General features: G+C 37.2%; 1 protein-coding gene across 2 annotated transcripts in view; it reads left to right on the top strand.

The window, feature by feature from the left end:
- Positions 1–19,935, top strand: part of DMD (dystrophin) — a 2,781,977-nt gene that overhangs the window by 1,118,135 nt on the left and 1,643,907 nt on the right. For both annotated transcript variants that reach the window (XM_081115404.1, XM_081115406.1), the window contains one exon: positions 5,655–5,805. In XM_081115404.1, coding sequence (XP_080971530.1) covers positions 5,655–5,805 — 151 coding nt within the window. The remainder of the gene's footprint in view (positions 1–5,654; positions 5,806–19,935) is intronic.

Genomic DNA, 19,935 nt, shown 5'->3' with positions numbered 1-19,935 from the left:
TTAGGCCCAATCCCACTTAAACCGGCAGTCTAACATCCCTCTCGAAATCCAGGACTGCTGTCTCCTAACCCCTCACCTGCCTGCCTGCCTGATCACCCCTAACTACTCTGCCTGCATTCCTGATCGCCCCTAACCACCTCTGCCTGCCTGCCTGCCTGCCTGATCACCCCTAACCACTTGCCTGCCTGCCTGATTGCCCCTAACCACTCGCCTGCCTGCTTGATTGCCCCTAGTTTCTCGCCTGCCTGCCTGATCGCCCCTATCCACCTCAGCCTCAGCCCCCGCTGCCACAGCTTCGTCAGGAAGGACGTCTGGAAGGTCGTTCAGCTGTCCAGTCTAATTAGCACATTATGCTTTTATTATTATAGATTACTATTTTGAATTTATACTTTCAAAATTCAAATTATTTGCATTTTTAACTTTAATCTTTTGCTGGATAGTTGAAGAATGTCATAATTAAATTGTTGAGCTGCATGGATGGAAGGATAAAATAAATCAGGGTTTTGAAAACAATGGCATATATTTATTTCACAGAAACCTTTTTCATAACAATAATATTTCTCACGTTCCATTCAGTGGACAAATAAACATTAATAGACATTTAATTTTGTGGTAAGGTTGAAAATTGCCTTTCATTTCTAGTTGTTGGGAGGGGAACTTTGCAGGTCAGTTCTTTCTAAAGTATTCGTTATGAGGTTGTGGACTAAAATGGGGCTTCCAAGACCAGGTTACCGGGTGTAATATAATGGTATCAGAATCAGTGGGAACTTTTGAAAAATGAACATTACCTGTTGTCTTTGGTTTCACCCCTAGCCCAAGATATCAGTATACCAATTGGTGGGAGTGGATCATGCTGTAGAGAAGAGGATGGATACATTCATTTTAAGGGGAAAAACTTTAAAATTTGTTTTTAATTTATAGAGGGTGTTTATTAAAGTTGGGGACAGTTGCCGGAACTGGTTTGGCTCAGTGGATGGAGCGTCGGCCTGCGGACTGAAGGGTCCTCGGTTCGATTCCGGTCAGGGGCATGTACCTGGGTTGCGGGCACATCCCCAGTGGGAGATGTGCAGGAGGTGGCTCATCGATGTTTCTCTCTCATCGATGTTTCTGGCTCTCTGTCTCTCTCCCTTCCTCTCTGTGGAAAATCAATAAAAATATATTTTTTAAAAAAATAAATAAAGTTGGGGACAGTGAAACAAGGAAAGGCCTAGTATAGAAGAAGCAATGGGAGAGAGACTAGGCAGGGAAATGAGCCTAGGCTGGGCTGCTTTGGCTCACTAAGAGGTCAGAGAAAAGGAGGCCTTGGAGACAGGTTCAGGGAGTTAGCCTGAGATGAGCTGCTTCTGCCCATTGCTCCCTGGTTGCAAGCCTTGTGCAGTCTTCTAGAGTTTAGGTCAGGGGTGGGCAACCTTTTTGTGAGTGCGCGCCAAAACCAGCAAAATCTCTTACTCAAAATTCTTCTGCGTGCCAACCCTAATTTTTTGAGAACATGTTACGCCTACTTGATATCTCTTAAGGTGTACGTATGTGAAGAACCTTGAAGAAATAATAAAATTCATTCGAGCGACAAAAGCACAGTATATGATGATGAAAACTACATTTATTTTTTAATGTATACATGTACACTGATAGTCCGACAAAAAACTTTATGACCCCGTTTGATATTATCAGTGGGACTTTTGCTGCTGCATCACTGATGACAGAGATTTTACACCAGGTTTATATTTTGTGACCTTCAGAGATATGCACGAGCTACTACTTTCATCCGTCAGGCTACTCCTATTATGAGACTTAACAAAATTCATCACTGAGAACAAAGATTCACAAGCGTGTGTGGATGAAACCAAAACACTGGTCGGATCCAAGAAGGCAGGGAGAGTTAAGGCAGAGGCATAGAAATTGCTCTTCCCCTCTCTCGTCAATCCATGTCTATGGTCTTTAAGATAACTTGTTATGTAAAGTTACTTATTTATCTAAGATGCACCTACACTGAATTTATCTGAAAAATAAAAAAGTCGATACTAAGAAAAAAATTGTAAATGGAAGATTATAAGAGAGGGGGGTTTCGCGTACCAGCAAAAGTTACTGGCGTGTCATGTTTGGCATGCGTGCCAGGGGTTGCCCACCTCTGGTTTAGTAGATGCATGCCTTTGGGGAAAGAAGAGGGGAGGAAAAGATATGGGAGTGCTCTTCTGTGGGAGAGCACATTCTGGGACCTTTGTTAGAGGGGTTTTAAAAGGTGGGAGTTTTGGGGAGGTTTTAGGGGAGGATCTCAATAGAATATTCATGTTTTATGCTGATGTGCTAAAATGAGATTTATTCCCTTAACTTCACCTGTCCTCGGGTGTGGTTTGCACAAATGTCACTAATTGGAATTCTATTCTCTACTGGAATCTCCCTGAGTAGGGTGATTTAAGGTATTTATTCTCTGGTTGGGGTGAAGTATGAACCATTTGTTCTTAAGTATGCTTAGTTATCAAAGATAGGATTTTACAATTTACTAGATGGCTGTAAACTTCTTGGCCATTTAACTATCTGTCTCAGTTTCCCTATTCCACTTGTCCTGGCTTATTCCCCCCTCTGAGACTTCCATTCCTGACATTATTTAGGGGTGATGAGGAAGGATGTTCTGTCTTCAGTAACTGCTTCCTGCTGACAAGGGTCATGGTCCCTGCTTGCATAGCGTCTCGCCCTGTCTGATCAAAGAGAGACAAGGGAATGGAATTTGAGACTGGAACAGAGAGGCTGTTAGCTGATTTTTCCAAAGTAGGGATGGGCCAGAATTCCTGAAGTATCATCATCTTGATATGGAATTGTTGTATCCTAGAGGTGACAAATTTGACAAGAAGTTAAAAAGGCATGGCATAAAAATGTGAAGGAGAATTATAATAACTAAAGGTCTGAGGAAAGATAAGAACCATGTGATAGAGGGTGGGACAGACTTTATAGTGCCCCAGATTAAGTTGGTGGAGGGGCTTCTCTGGATGAAGGTGTGTCACCTGCCTGAAGCACTTTGTTTACTTAATTCAAATTAGGCTAAGGGATACATTCTAAGATCTCCCTTCTGAAGCAGCTTCTTTCCACCTGAATCTCCTGGGCAAGAAAGAGGAAGCAGTTTCAAAGTGGAAGAACCTTGGTCCCTTTAATCTCTCCTTTTAAATAATAAAGGTTGACATTCTGGAAGCAGAGTTGATAGATTGCTTCATATTTCATTGACTCAATTAAGTAATCATGAAAATAAGTCAGTTCAGTTAAATTATTGAGTCTCACTTCAGGAGACAGTGATGCAGATGGGCTTCCAGAGTGAGACCTATATTGTATATGCAAAGCAATTAGGTAAATACGGTGCATGTCTATGAGAACAGAGAAACCCCAGAAAGGTTAATGAACACAGAAAATTATAAACTATTTTTTGAGTTTGTAAAACTGTCAGTTTAGGAGACTTTCAGATGCAAGTATTTTGCTGGAATGAAATCAAGTAGTGACAATCTGATAAATTCTCTTTGCCTTGAGTTTAAATATCTCTGGTGATGTCATTGGCTGCTCAAGTAAATTCTCTATAGATTATAGTCCATCAGTAGTTCTCAATAATTCAAATCAAAGGATGGTAGAAAAATGAAACATTCGTTTGGAAGAAAATTAGAAAAATCAGGATCCAATTCAGTTTATAGGTGAAAACTAAAAATTGGAAGAGTTAACTGAATTAGAGCCTAATATCCATAACTATGTATTATAGATTCTGTCAAAACATAATTTTTCCCTAAAATCATCCTTATTTTTTTTTAATTCTCACTCAAGTATATTTTTTCCATTGATTTTTAGAGAGAGGGAGGGGGAGAAAGAGAGAGAGAGCGAAACATTGATGTGAGAGACATCAATTAGTTGCCTCCTGTATGCATGTCCTGACCTGGGCCGGGGAACAAATCTTCAACCTAGATATGTGTCCTTGACCGGGAATGGAACCTGTAACCCTTTGGTGCACAGACTGATACACTGACCACTGAATACAACCAGCCAGAGCTAACACCTCATTTTTATCAAAGATAGCCAAATCAAGACTATTTACTGCATTAAGTCCAGTTTCAATTTGGCCACAACAAGAATGGTAATTGATTATATAGGCTTTTCAAAATCTGCTTTGCTGGAATCTCATAAGGAATCTCCAGATTGAGTTTAATAGCCCACAGGGTGAAGAAGCCAAGCCACACAGTTGCCACCAGACTTTTCCTGCAATACCTATATATTTGGGTGGATTCCTTAAGTTTGAGGTTCCCAAAATGTCTTGAGGTTCTTTCTTTGCCATCTCCCAGGAAACCATACTTTATTCTTTTTCTGGGAAGACTGCCAGAACCATATGAATAAGCCAGATACTAGGCTGTTTCCCCAAGGGGCTCTTATTGAATTTAAAGTAAAGCTTTTTGGTGGCATCCAAAGTCTAGGCATGTGTCTCTCCATCATGATATTCCAGTCAAAGTCTTGGTTAATAAAACCACAATTGGAAACTTGTTTTATGTGTCCTCCTTATCAGCATTATAAGATCAGTGTTCAGTATACTATGGTTTCCAAAAATGCTTTAAATGTGCCTTCATACAGAATATTTACCTTAAAAATAGGTATTAATACTTCTCATTTGAGTCTCAAATTTGTGTTGAATTAATGGATTAAATAACCTCAATGTTAATTTTCATCCTTACCATGAAGTAGCCAGATCTTATCCCATGTCCCTGATGCTGAATTCTAATAGAGAAGGTGTAAGAACTTGATTCTAGGGCACATAGTCAGGCTGCAAACCCAAGCCTTTGGACTTTAAATTCATTACCCAGCCCATTATTATGTACATCTTTGAGAAAACATTATTTAACTTATCTATTTATACATAACATATGATTCTCAAACTTAGTTGCTGAACACATAATTTATCATTACATCATGATTTTGTAGATGAGGAATATGGGCAGGGTTGTTGTTCTGTGATTTCATATGGCTGGGGTCACTCATTTGACTGTACTCAGCAGAAAGCTCAACTTGTAAGATAGCAGTTTAATCTTTCTGAGTCACTTTCAGCATGGACTCTCCTAATTCAGTAGTTGAGGCTGGCCTTCCTCACATCATGGCAGCTGGGTTCTGAGAGAGAGAGAGTCTAAATGCTGCCTGCTATCTTATAGCCTCCAAATACAACTGGTGCATTGTCATATTCTATTGGTTAAAACCAATCGCTAGGGCAGTTCATATTCACAAGGATGGGAAATAGACTCCATCTCTTGATGGGAAGAGTGACAAAGAATCTGTGGCTATCTTGAATCACCCCACATATTAAAATAATGGAAATATAAACAAATGAATACCAAGATACGTTTACTAGCTCAATTTCCAAAGATGGCTCTCACTTCACTTAGCTATGTTCATGTTGAGTTAGCTATATAAAACTTTCTAAAAACTGGGATGTGTGAACTGCAATAAATCAGAGACAGAGTAACATCATAGATGGTTGATTGTGGAGTCTACTTACCTTCTTAATGTCCAAAAGATGCCAAACAATGTGAATACACCATAAAGTATTAATGTCAACACTGTTACCTAGTTATGAATTTAATAATAGTAAGTAAAGTTGATTTTATAGAGGTAATAATAATAAACATCTTTCAAATTTTCAGTTTACATAAAGTTCTAATGGATCTTCAGAATCAGCAACTAAAAGAGTTAAATGATTGGCTTACAAAAACAGAAGAGAGAACAAGGAAAATGGAGACAGAGCCTCTTGGACCTGATCTTGAGGACCTGAAACGCCAAGTACAACAACATAAGGTTAGCATATGTTATGCTATTTACTTTCTACTAGAAAAGTAACTCTTTATGTATAGGTATATCAGATACACATGTATATACATTGTTTTTTACAGATAGGAAAGAATTAAAACTTCAATCAAGAAGAGTTTTAAAATAATTTGTGTCTAATATTTTTTGAAATATTTATTTTTCAAATACAATAGAACTTGTTTTTTCATATTTGAGAAGAAAATTAAAGCATATTCCTGGAAGAGAACTATGTGTGTATATAATTTCCTGGCAGAGAGTCTCTGAAGGGATTACCTGCAATGCAAATTTAAGTAATAAGACAATGTGTTTTTTTGTTTTCTTTTTTAACATTTTTCCCCTTCAATTTATAATTTCTTGGAGCAGGCCAAGTTTGATGAAAAAGTCAACATTTATAACATTGCTTTCCTATAAAACACAACATCTAATATGTCTTGCTTATCTTTCTTCAGTTTATTTGTAGATTTTCAACTGTGCTCCCTGCTTGCCAAAAATAACTTATTGTTTCTGTGATTAGGATTTCTATAAGAATGTTTATGATCTGAAATTTTGAGGGGGCTTCTTCTATAATCATTAACTCTGGGCCTTGTCCAGTCTATCAGGACACACACATACAGAAAAACCTTCATGACTGGCCCAGGATTTGGTTTATAAGGTTTAGCAAAAAAAGATATGAGAAAGTGTGGTTACATTTGAATTTCAGACAAACAATAAAGATGTTTTTAGTTATGTATGTGTCAAATTATTCTTTATTTAAAATTCAAAATTTACTGGGCATCCTGAATTTTATCTGACTTTACTCGTGATCTGTGTTTCTTAGATTTATGGCTTTTAAGGGAAATATCTTCTATTTCAACTCAAACCTCCTAAGTCTGTATTTCACCCAACTTCATTCTCTCCTTTTATAACACTGTCAGAACTAGCTTCACAGTTCTTCTGTGCAGATAAAAGATACCTTTCTTTCCACGTCCCACACTCTTTTCTAATGAGCTTTGGGTTTCAATGACACATGAGACAGGCCCTTGCTAATACTGCCCCCAAAGCTGTTTATTGCCACAGAGGTTTAAGAGCAAGCAGTTTAAGGAGAGCTATAGCTCTGGTGATCCTCATCTATTACTCTAACAAGAAGAAAAGTATCAACTGTATTTTAATTTTTATTAAAATGGTGCTAGGAGAAGTTAACTTGTCGCATAAATTTTAATTGAGCATCTGATAAAGCAGTTAGATACAGTGCTAGATCTTGAATTGGGCCTCTTCTCCTGAGTGGACCCTGCATTCCTTTGGTAGACTCTGAGCCTGTAGTTTTCCCTTTAGGCTTCACTGGCAGTTGCATGCAGACAATTTCTGTATACACCAGTGGCTTCTCGTAGGGCACTTGCTGGCTGTGGGAGAGTCTCAGCCAGTTTGAGGCTGGGCAGGAAATGGAATTAGTGTTGTCAGAGCTGCTGTTAACAACAAGAGATGGGAGATGATGGATAAACACCTCAGAATCATTGCCAAAGTCCCTTTCAGTTCCCACAATCCCTCAGAAATATCCCAGCAAGACTGGACCCCAGATGTTCATGAGGTAACATGTCTCACATTCCCAACCTTTCATATTGTCTCCTGAGATCACTTCCTGAATAAACTATTTGCACCTTAAGTCCTTGACTCAGCACCTGTTTAGGGAGGAACCTATGACAGTCTTCCCATTCTGGAAGCCGTTATACTATCCCAGCCTTACCACTAACTAAAAGTGTGCTGTTTAGAAATGACTTAATCTCTCAGGCTCTCCATCTCTTCACTTTGGAAATAAAAGTGAGGCAGTTGGTTTCTAGTGTTTCTTCCAGTCATAACTTTAATGTTTCCATTAGTTTGGGACTGTGAGGCATTTCAGGAAAAGGCCGGATGAAGGGCAGTATCATTGAATACCAGGGGGAAGGATATTGGCACTGAATGCCTGGAGTCTAAGAATGAAACTAGTAAGAAAGACCCCAAAAGAGACATGGCAGACGAATGGCATGACTTAGGGCAACTATGGGGAAAAGTCTTAGCTTGAAATTGAACAGACTCTATTAAGGTTAGGCCATCCAGGCTCTTCAAATCTGACAGTTACTTGAAATGATTTGTACTTTCCTCTGGAAGGTATAAAATGAATGGAATGGACAGTATTTGGCTAATACTGTCATAAAATTGGAATAGTTTATATTATTTGAAAATTTGCCATTTCTGATTAATATGAAATTGCTTTGAAGAGAATAATTTGAAACAATGATATGCAAGTTCTTTGTATAATCTTGTACATCCAGTACTTATTCATTTAAGAGCATAAAAGGAAGCAGAAGGAATGGGTTTGCTGGTTCAGAAAGTGGGGCCAACTTTCACCTTTAACTATTTAAACCCACTTCGGGATTATTTTTCATAAAATTAAGACAAGGAAAAGACACAGTCAAGAGAAAGCCTGCCAATTGATAATACTCTTTGTGTTACTTGAATTAATTATAGTGAGAAGAAAATGATTTAGCAATTTCAAACAATTTATAAAGGAATTAAATGTATTTAAATGTGAAATATGTATAGTTTCTTAAAGTTCACACTATAAGTAGTGAACTTTTTGTTAGTCTTGCCATGATTTATAAAACAAGATAAATTTTCTTTCTTTAGGTAACTGAGTTTAATATACAGCCTTATTAAAATAGATATTGATCCACTTTGCAGCTTTTATTCCCAAGAATTTTAAGTGAATAAAAATAAGAAAATGTCTCCTTCTGTCAACAAAATGAATCAGTAACTTTGGAGTAGTCAAAAAAGCCACCCCACTCTGCTTCATGACCACACTTCTCACTTAATATAGCAGTTAGGGTGTTCTTATAGCTTTGTGTAGTTCGATATTAATCCTTGCATCATCCCCATTTTTTCCCTACAAGATGATTACAGATGACAAAAATAAATAAAAAATACAAGTTTTGTTGCTGGAAAAAAATTAAATTCTGCTCAGATAAGAGGGTTCACATGGGTGTGTTCTCTCTCTCTCTCTCTCTCTCTCTCTCTCTCTCTCTCTCTCTCTCAATAAAAATGTTTGCAAAGCTCAGAAGTATACCATGAACATTACAGATATGCTTCTCTATGTTTTGTGATAAGATCCTTTGCTATCTTAATGTCAACAGCATTTTATTCTAAGGCAGGCTAGAAATTGAACCACTGGGAAATGCCATGAAGATAAATCACTTTTACTGAGTTTGCCAATTAGGCAAGGTAAAGCAATCAATCCTATATTGGTAGTTACTATTAAATCTAGTCAAACTGATAACTCTGGGTAACTGGAAAAAGTTCCAATTTTCTGACAAATTTGCAAGAAACCATTCATTCTTCATAGCTGTTGCTTTGGGGACAGAATGTAAAGCTTTACCTAGATATGAGTCACTCAATAGTGATTCTGTGGAGAGTGAACAAATTGAGCCTCTTGTTCCCCTTGTGAAAGAACATGTCAGAAATAATTGGTTGGTTATTTCTGTCTTAAAAGACAGACTTTATTAGTTATGTTGATAAGAAATGAAAGTATTTCCCTTGAAGTGACAATATTATTGAGCAAAAGTCTATTGTGGGCTTGAACATTCATTAATGAAAATGAAGTTTGCTATTTTGGAGGGTATTTTAATAAAAAAATATTTGACAGAGGAATTGTTTGTCTCATATAACAGTCTGACAGAATTGATGTTTAAAGCTTAGTTTACTAGCTATGTTTCCAGTTCTTTTGAGAGAAGTAGATTTTTTAATTAGCTCCATTAGCTTAATAACAGCATCAGCAAAGTCCTTACCATATAGGCTATTAGAATTTTCAGACATAAATGAACATGTGCACTATATTCTGACTTCAGTTGATGGTCTATGTTAAATACTGATTAATACAAAGTAAATTACTTCATAGACGTTCAGTCACCTATCCTTGCCTTGAAGTTTAGTTAATCTCAAAGATTTGGGTTGCTAAGACTAAAATATCCTCTTCTGCTGACTTTTAAAATGATCTAGATTTTTGTGTAATGGGGAGAGTTTAGATGTAATCCTGCTAAAAGATTTGACATTTCATTTAAATCCATTGCATTCTATTCTACATCACTGAACAAATTATTATAAAAGCACAGTGGGGCTTTGAAGAATACAGAGTTCTACCATATATGGAATCTTCTTCAAGAAGCTCAGATTCTAAGGCATTCAATAAAGACACAAAACACAAGTGATCATTATACAATGCAGAATATAGTAAATGGCTTGAGAATGTGTTGAAAGTAATGATTTCTTTGGACAAAGGAAATGAGGTGAGGAAATGTTGTTATATCATTTGCCTAAGTCGTGTGTTGCACTATGCTTAGTGATAGAGATCCACAGCCTCATCATGGAGGGTCTTGAACTCAGGATTCATGCATTTGAAGTTACTCTGTAATAGGGGCCCGTTACTGGTAAGAAATTAAATTGAAGAGAGTGGCGATTTGGGAAAATTTATCTTAATCTTTAGGAAGATATATCTTGTAAAATAAATAAGAACACAGATGAACAGGAGACCAGAAGACATGTTAGGAAGATATCATAAAAAGTACGTAGATCCTGAATGAAGGCAGTGTTACTGAAAATTGTTGATGAGTATAAGGCACATTTTATAAATCAACAGCAGAACCAACAGGACTAGATTTAGAGCATGAACAAGGAGCTCAAAGTAGTAGACTCTGACACTGGGCAACTGGGAGGCTAAAGTTGGGTTTTAAAAATATAGGCAAAACTCATTTATGACAAATCCATAGCTAACATCGTACTGAATAGAGTAAAACTAAAATAATTTCTCTTAAGATCAGGAATAAGACAGGGATGTCCACTTTCCCCATTCTTTCAACAGTACTAGAAATCTTAGCCACAGCAATCAGACAAGAAGAAATAAAAGGCATCCAAATTGGAAAGGAAGAAATAAAACTCATTATTTGCAAATGACATGATACCATATATAGAGAACCCAAATATTCCACAAAAAAACTACTAGAACTAATAAATTCAGTAAAATAGCAGTATACAAAATAAATATCCAAAAATTGGTTGCATTTTTATACACCAATAATGCAGTATCAGAAAGGGAAAATAAGAAAACAATCCCATTTACAATTGCATTACAAAATACCTAGGAATAATTTAACCAAGGAAGTAAAAGGCATGTGCTCAGAAAATTATAAGAAACTGAGGAAAGAAATTGAAAAAGATACAAATAAATAGAAGCATATATCATGCTCATGGATAGGAAGAATTAACATTGTTAAAATGTCCATATTACCCAAAGCAATCTATAGATTCAATGTAATTGATATAAAAATACCAATGATATATTTCACAGAACTAGAAATTTTAAGTCAATAATTCTAATAATTACAATCATCATTTTAATAATTATCGTAATACAAAAATATATATGTAACAACAAAAGACCCTGAAGAGCCATAGAAATCTTGAGAAAGATGGGCAAAGTTGAAGGAATCACACCAGCTGATATCAATACAAGGCCATAATAATCAAAACAGCATGGTACTAGCATAAAAACAAACAGAATAGAGAGCCCAGAAATAAACCCACACCTATATGGACAATTAATGTTTGATAAAGGAGGCAAGAACATAACAATGGAGTAAAGGCAGTCTCTTCAGTAAATGGTGTTCAGAAAACTTGGACAGATATATCCAAAAAAATGAAACTAGATCACCAACTTTCACCATCCATATATAAGGATAAACTCAACATGGATTAAAGACTTAAATGTAAGACTTAAAACCATAAAACTCCTAGAAGAAAGTGTAGGCAGCAATATATATATATATATATATATATATATATATATATATATATATATATATACTAGGGGCCCTGTGCAAGAAATTCGTGCACTGGGTGTGTGTGGGGGGAGTGTCCCTCAGCCCAGCCTGCCCCCTCTCACATACTGGGAGCCCTCAGGCGTTGACCCCCATCACCCTCCGATCGCCTGATCGGCCCCTTGCCCAGGCCTGACGCCTCCGCCAGAGGTGTCAGGCTTGGACAGCGGACCCCCATCTCCCCCCGATCACTGGCTCTGGCCCCTGCCCAGGCCTGAGGCCTCTGGCCCAGGAATCATGCCTGGGCAGGGGACCCCCATCTCCCTCTGATCGCTTGCTCCACCCCCCGCCCAAGCCTGACGCCTCTGACCCAGGCTTCAGGCCTGGGCAAGGGGACCATCATATGCCCCCAATCCCAGGCTCCGCCCCCCACCCAGGCCTGATGCCTCGGCCAGAGGAGTTGACCCTCATCACCCTCTGATCACCAATCACCGGATCGGCCCCTTGACCAGGCCTGAGGCCTCCGGCAGAGGTGTCAGGCCTGGGCAGGGGACTCCCAGCTCCCCGCAGTTGCAGGCTCCGCCCCTGCCCAGGCCTAACACCTCTGGCCTAGGCATCCGGCCCAGGCAGCGGGGACCTGCAGTGGCAGCGGGGGGCGCCACAATCGTGGGCTTCGCTTTAGGCCCAGGCAAGGGACCCCTAGCTCCTGGGACTGCCAGCTTCAACTGTGTCCAGCTCCCATCGCTGGCTCCACCCCTACTTCCTGCCATCACTGGCCAGGGCGGCAAAGGCGCCTGATTCTCCGATCAGGGCTGGGGGGCAGCTGCCCCCCAGCTCTTAGCTCCCCCCTGGGTTTCCGATCACTGTCAGTGGCAGGGGGCTTCTTCCTGCTTTCCCTTTCACCTCCCTGCATTGTGCCTACATATGCAAATTAACCGCCATCTTGTTGGCAGTTAATTTGCATATAGCCCTGATTAGCCAATGAAAACGGTATCGCCGTACGCCAATTACCATTTTTCTCTTTTATTAGTGTAGATATATATATATATATATATATATATATATAGAGAGAGAGAGAGAGAGAGAGAGAGAGAGAGAGAGAGAGAGAGAGTTTTTTTATATATCTCCTAGGGCAAGGGATACAAAAGAAAAAAAATAAACAAATGGCTCTACATCAAAGTAAAAAGTTTATTTTTTATACTTAATTATTTCTGTAATTCTTCTTTATTAGAATTTTCTGGCCTCCCAGGAGGGTAAAGTGTAAGACAAAGGATCCTTTCTCACTTATTGAGTTAGTAGCATGTAAAGTATTTATATTTTCTTGAACCAATAGCAATTAGTTTTGTTTCCTTGAACAGACAATGCATTAATAATGAAAATGAATTATATAAGTAGATAAACATAATGAATTTTAGGGGAAAATTCTTCACAAGAAAGTTACAAAAGATATGATAATGTGAATTTCAAGATAATTATTTTTCTTAAAAAATACATTCATGTGTCTTATATAACAAAATATATGGCTATACATCCAATCTCATGTTAAAAGTAAGGGTTAATATGGCACTGTGTCTCTTTCTAAAAGATATAACATTGTGAACTATAGTATGCTGTTATTTTATGTTTAATATTTCTGTTGTGAACAGAATGATTTCTAATGATAAAATTTGAAGTACTCTCTTATTTAACAGAACTAATTTTTTAAGAGATAATTTATACATATTAACATTTTATATTCCATTAACAATTAAAGATCTAGGTCATAGCTACCGAGAATGGGAAAACTACTAAATCAGGCATTTTTACATGATATTCTGTAGTTTCTGCACACTAAGAATATTTAGTAATTAAAAGATATGTAATATGATTATCAAAGGTATTGGGAATAAATACTGATTCCCAGAGGGGCTATTTCCATGGATTCCAGTGTAGGAATGGAATGATAAGTTGATGCTGTCAGAAATGGAAGAAAATAAGCATTTCCCATCATCTACCTCCCAACTCTCCTAAACACTGTGTTGGCTGATTCTAAAACATTATTTCATTTAACTCCAATACTGAACCTGTCTTGTAGGGATTTTAATCCCTAATTTTTGAGATAAATAAATAAGTTCAGAGACGTTAAGGAGTTGCCCAAAGTGACTTGAATATTATTGATAGACTTGGGCTTTGAACCCAGATTCTTTCCCTCTATTTACAGATTCCAGTGAAGCTTGCCTCTAGCAGAGATACTAGAGGCTGGAGCAGATGTACAGAGTAGCAAAGAGACTAGGAAAATGTTGCACTTGGTTCCCCAGACTTGGGAATACCTAAATAGATGGGACAGAGAGACAGAATGTATTTAAGTCTTCAAACTCAGAGTCAGCATTGGGGAAAGAGAGCACACAGATGATGGCTGTGTATGAAATGCTCAGAATCAAAATTCTTAAGGGAATTATTTTTCAACATTTATCCTGTAGCTCTTTCTTTAAAATTAGGGGAAAAGAGGGACTAGAGAAGGAACATAGAAGAAAATAAGCTTATGATGGGAAGGGTGATAATGTTTGAGGAGGAGAATAATCAGTAGGATTCACTATCACATCTTTATACTATTAGCTAATTACTGCATATGACTTTCTGTGCTGTACCTGAAACCCTCACCGCAACCCTCTCTCCCAGTAAGCCTGTTCTCTTCTTTTTCAGCAAGTATTATCAGGCTAAAGGAATTTTGTAATTATTTATTAGATTTTCTTGGTGTTCACTGTTAAGTTCTGATTTCAATGGTGTAGCTATACATGGAATGCATGGATGCATGCATTCATGGAGTGTAGAGGGAAGAGGAAAGGCAGAATTGAGGTCTATTATTTAGTGACTAGGGGCCCAGTGCAGTATTCCTGCACCTTTGATAGGCACAGGGGTGGGTCTCCACCCATCCTCCACACCCCCACCTGGCCCCTCCCATAGTAGCCCCTGGTCCCCTCTCTGCCAGCAGCCCTGCTCCCACCACCACCACTCCCACTCACTGATGGCACCGGCCCAGCTCTCATTCCTTTGCTGTACTTATGCTGATTAGAGGATAGTGGTTAGTATGAATTAGATGAGGGTAAATTAGATGAATATTGGATTCTTGCAATATGGTTTAAATTGTTTGTTCTGAATGTGCCTCAATATGAGTTCTTAGAGCTTACTAGCTGTTAATATTCATTGAGGTCATACTGTGTGCCAGGTAAAGTGCTAACCAGTTGTAGCATATTCAGTCTTCCTAACCACCTGAAGAGATAGGTACCTTTACTATCACAGTTTGGAAAATTAGGAAGCTGAGGCTTGGTATGGTTGAAAATCTCCTCAAGGTCACAGAGCTGGTTAGCAATGCACACAGGAATCAGATCCAGGGAATCTGATTTCAGATCCCACATATTTATACATGAATATATTTTTGTCAGTCTACCATCCATACTCTGCCCTTTCTATTTATATTCTGAAAGGTGTAGGAGTACATTGTCCACTCTGTTCTAAAATAATTTTTCATTTTTATTAAGTCCACTTTCTGTGATTGGGAAGCATTAGGTGCTTTTAAAATCTTTCAAATGTCTTCATTGAAATGAACTTTAGGTCCCCCCACCTTTGGTAGTTCAGGAGTTAGCAGAAAAATAAACATTTATTTATTTTTAATTAAGAACAGTTTATTAATTGACTAATTGATGAATGGACTAACATAAAATAAATAAATAATTAGATAAAAAAGCAAAGAAGCACAAGCACACAAAACATGAAAATAACCACAAATATGTATAAAATTAAAATAATTATAATTTTTAAAATTTTGAGCTCTATGTTAATAAATATTTTAAAATGTAAACATTTATTTATGACAGAAAGATTAAAAAAATGGGTTCTGATATTAAGCCTAATATAACTTTGGATCATATTGAAGTAAGTGGGTCTAAAAATAAAAGCTCCTCTAGGAGAGCCTGTTGAGAAAGCTTATTTAAAATATTCAGCAAATTTACAACAAAATTACATACTATAAATAGACTCTCATGGGGAACTAGACAATATTGTGACCAGCAAGGCTTAGCAAAGTGAATATTGGACTTACAATCAAATGGCTAATCATTTCCAGATCATTTCATTCAGGGAAGCAGGGGGTAGAGAGCCTAACCTGTGCAGAGGTGCTGGAAAGAAGGAAGTAAGAATGTCTGTAAGAGCAGAGGTGAAGCAAAGAATACATTGCCTACCTTCCCATCATTTCCTAAGAAATTATAAAACTTTCTGATTTGGCCAGGACTCTTTTATATGAAAACTAGAGGCCCAGTGCACAAAATCATGTGAGACCCAGACCTGCTGTGTCAGCGGGACCCCAGACCCACCATGTGCGAGTAGCTTGCCACTGCGCTGTGAGCCCTGCCTCACCGCGAGAGCCGCAAGCCCCACACAAGCCCCTTGGTGCTGTGTGAGCCAGGAGCCCCACCACGCCACATGAGCCATGATCCCCGCCCCACCCCACTGCCATGAGTGGCTTGTGGGCCAGGGGGAGGGACCGAGAGGTGCTCCATGCACCTCCTGGTGACCAGTCATTTGGTCATTACAGCATTACGGCATTACAGCCACTGACCTTTTATAATGTAGACTAGAGGCCCATTGCAGGAAGATTCCTGCAAGAATAGGGCTTCCTTGGGCCGATCATGCTGCCAAGCCCTGCCGCCCAGGGCTGCACATAGGGGCCCGGATGGCAGCTCGCACTGGCCCACCCTGCCTGCAGTATGCAAATTAGCCACCATCTTTGTTGGCGGTTAATTTGCATATCACTCTGATTGGCTGATGGACGTAATGAGGATATGGTCAATTAGCATATTTGTCTTTTATTAGATAGGATAAAATTAGTTAATATCCAGATGTATTGAATTAGCTAATTGTTCATAAGTAGGGATTTTTTTTGTCCTGAGGTGGATTTTCAAAGATATTACTTTCCCAGATGTTGGACTTAGCCCATGTTCCCAGAAACTCTTCTGCTTTTTAAAAATTATTTGCAAATTTTATATTATATCCAACTTTTGTTCTCATTAGTCTTTCCTTTTGTGCACATTTATTTGACTAAGCTAAAAAATGACAAATTACTTAAACTTAACATTTTATTAAACACCTTTGTAATTATATTAATTGAAAGTAGTATGTGGGAGGCAGTAGATGGTTTTGGCATCCATGCAGAACCCATGATTTGTGTTGTTTCTAGGTTGTGTGTGTGTGTGTGTGTGTGTGTGTATGTGTGTGTACGTAGGACCTGCAAGTGTTGGTAATTTACTGTTGGTTAATCATTAAAGTACAAGGAATAATAAAATAAACTATGCACTTAGGCAACCACTGCCCTTTCCTGTTCCATGTTGCTGAGCATATACTATGGCAAGAGAAACATTGTATGCTATCCTATGTAGCTTACAGGAGACCCAACCTTTTTGGTGTTTTATTGTTGTTGTTAATCCTCACCCGAGGATATTTTTCCATTGATTTTCAGAGAGAGTGGGAGGGAGAGGGAGAGACAGAGAGAGAGAAACATTGATGTGAGAAAGACACATTGATTGGTTGCCTCCCCCACATGAGCCAAACCAGCTAGGGCTTGTTTGTGTGTGTTTTTTAGTCCACCTTTTGATTTAATTGTTGCTCTTCACCTCCTTTAAGCATTAAATTCAATAATTCCATAGTCTTGCATATTTTTATGCCTTTATTTTCCAGGCATTATTTTACAGTATAATAGCATAAGTCTGAAGTAAACACTGAAATGACTCTCTCTCCAATGGTTGTCTTAAGCCAGTTTTTAAAAAACCAACTTGACATGGGTCAGAGCAAGAAGATTTCATTTCCACTGATGTTGAAAGGAAATAGAAGAAAAGTAATTTTTAAATCATAAAATTGTGATTATGAACTAAGAGAACAGCAAATTTGGTCAGGTACTTTCACTAGAGGATAATTTATAAGAAATATAATTATTTACAGAGGTATAACAAAATCTAAGTTTTCATATCTAAGCATTTTTAATGTTAACTTTCACAATGTCCTTTTTTCTTATCATAAGGAAAAAAGATCATTAGTTAACATTAGAAAACAAACATTGCTGACATTTGTATCTAATATTGCTATAGAAATTTAAGAGCATGATAGATATTTTAAAAAACTGGTAAGTGTAGTAAATGCATTACTTTAATAAAAATAATGGAAAGAAATACATAATAAAATACCTAGTATGTGTATATGTGTGTGTAAATAATTAATATACTTTTAATAAAGAAAACATACTTTAACAGTATTACAGCATTTAACTTGAGTGCATTATCTTCTGATAGGCAAAAATTTTAGTGTACTTCTCTGGGGGTACATCTGTATTTGGCTCACATTTCAGGTTTAATTGGCAAATCAACTGTAAATCTCCATTGTATACAACTAGCTAAGAGAATTTCAAATCCATAAGAAGTAAATATTTAAATTTAATTTTAAAATGGCTTTATACAACTTTAATGTAATTTAAAAATTAGTAGTCTTGAGAATCCATGTTTTCTCAAAGAAGGAAACAGGAGGATATACTTTACCAGCAGTTCTCAACCTGTGGGTCACGAACAATGAAAATACATCCTGCATATCAGATATTTACATTACGATTCATAACATTATACCAATGATCATGACCCTTATTCATGGATACATAGGTTGGCAGAAAAATTTAACTTTCTAGACCCACCTTTTTATGTGTGGCATTTTTGCTGCTTTTAACAATCAGCCTTTAAAAAATAATGAACTGTGGACATTGACTATTTTATAGTGTTTTATCTTTTGTTGATACGGGGGATTAGCTAATACTGTGATATTCATTAATATTTATTTTCAGAGTTAGGGTCTGGGAAAAAGGAAATGATTATAACGTTGTAGTAGCTTCTGTCTTGCAGCTGTTGAGTGTGCTCAGAAAGGCCAGTTTAACCTTTTTTATTCTAATCCTTGATTAGGAGCAAAAGAAGGAATATAATTTAAATAAGTAGAAGAGAAAAGAGATACTGGAAATAACTTAAAATAGAGTTTATGCTAATCTACCCTGGAGCTATGCACTCTTTATGGTTTGCAGCCACTATGGGGAGCCTTTCCTATTCTTGGGTTTTGTTTGTTTGTTTCCCCCCCCCTCCCCCCACATTTCCCTCTACTCAATATAACTCCAGATAGTTCTTATGGATTTTTAAACTATCAGCTCACAACTAGCTTTAGTAGTTATTTTGCACTGCTGTAAAAGCATAAAATGTAAACCCTTGATCATTAGGGCAAGAATGCAATATCTGATTATAAAACAAAAAGATAAGCAAAACAAAATTAGAAATCCAAGTACTGGAGAAAACATATAATAAATTTAATCACATATGCTTTAAAATGACTCAATCTGAGTTTGACAATAAGCAATACATGGATCAAACAATACTTAAATTTCTTTACTAAAATACATTAAAACAGTAAAAATAACAATTTACATGTACAAATTGAACAGTATTGCATTATTTTCTGGTTGATTTTAATATATGTAATTATATGTACTCTCATACTTAAGTGATAGGAAAAAAAGAATTGGCCAAATTAAATATACCAACTTATGCTATATTGGCTACCAAATATCATTGTAATTATTATTTTTAAAATTCCTGGCTATCACATTTGAAATGTTCCTGATCCTGTCTTATATAATTCAGAAAACCTCAGACTCCACATGACTTTCAAGGACAACTCTGAATGTTAATGTTTCCATTTTTGTCCTCAGAGCAGAAAGAGTTTTATTAACCAGTGTAAGCGGTGGAATGTCAAAGGCTTGATCGACAGTATACACTCCACACACAAAATAGATGCATAGTCATTTTATTCTAAATTGCTTCACTTGAAAATGTAGCATGAAAATCTAGAGAGAGGGAGTAAAAGTAAGTGATTTTATACTGCTTTAAATTGTTCAGACCTGAAGAACAAAAGTCCTAGGATAAAAATGGTCATGTATTTGAGTTAGTGTTAAGCCAAACCTAGTAACTTTCCTTATACCTGCCATAGGGTTTGAATAAGTAAGCTAGTATGATAGATGCCAGGCATCATTGTTCATGAGTAGGGGCTGCAGGTTTTCCAGAAAGTAACAGGCCTTATGCCAAATTTGCTTCTCCATTTTTGTGTCATTCATATATATATATATATATATATATATATATATATATATATATATATATATGAATGTGTCATTCATATATATATATATATTCTAAGAAGCAAAATGGATGACTAGAAGTTTTGCATATTCTCTGGGATTTCCCAG

The sequence above is a fragment of the Myotis nattereri genome (genome assembly GCF_964212035.1).
Source record: "Myotis nattereri genome assembly, chromosome: X".
In the NCBI taxonomy this organism is placed as follows: domain Eukaryota; kingdom Metazoa; phylum Chordata; class Mammalia; order Chiroptera; family Vespertilionidae; genus Myotis; species Myotis nattereri.
Note: the sequence above shows the minus strand (reverse complement) of the source record. Positions and strands in the feature narration are given on the sequence as shown.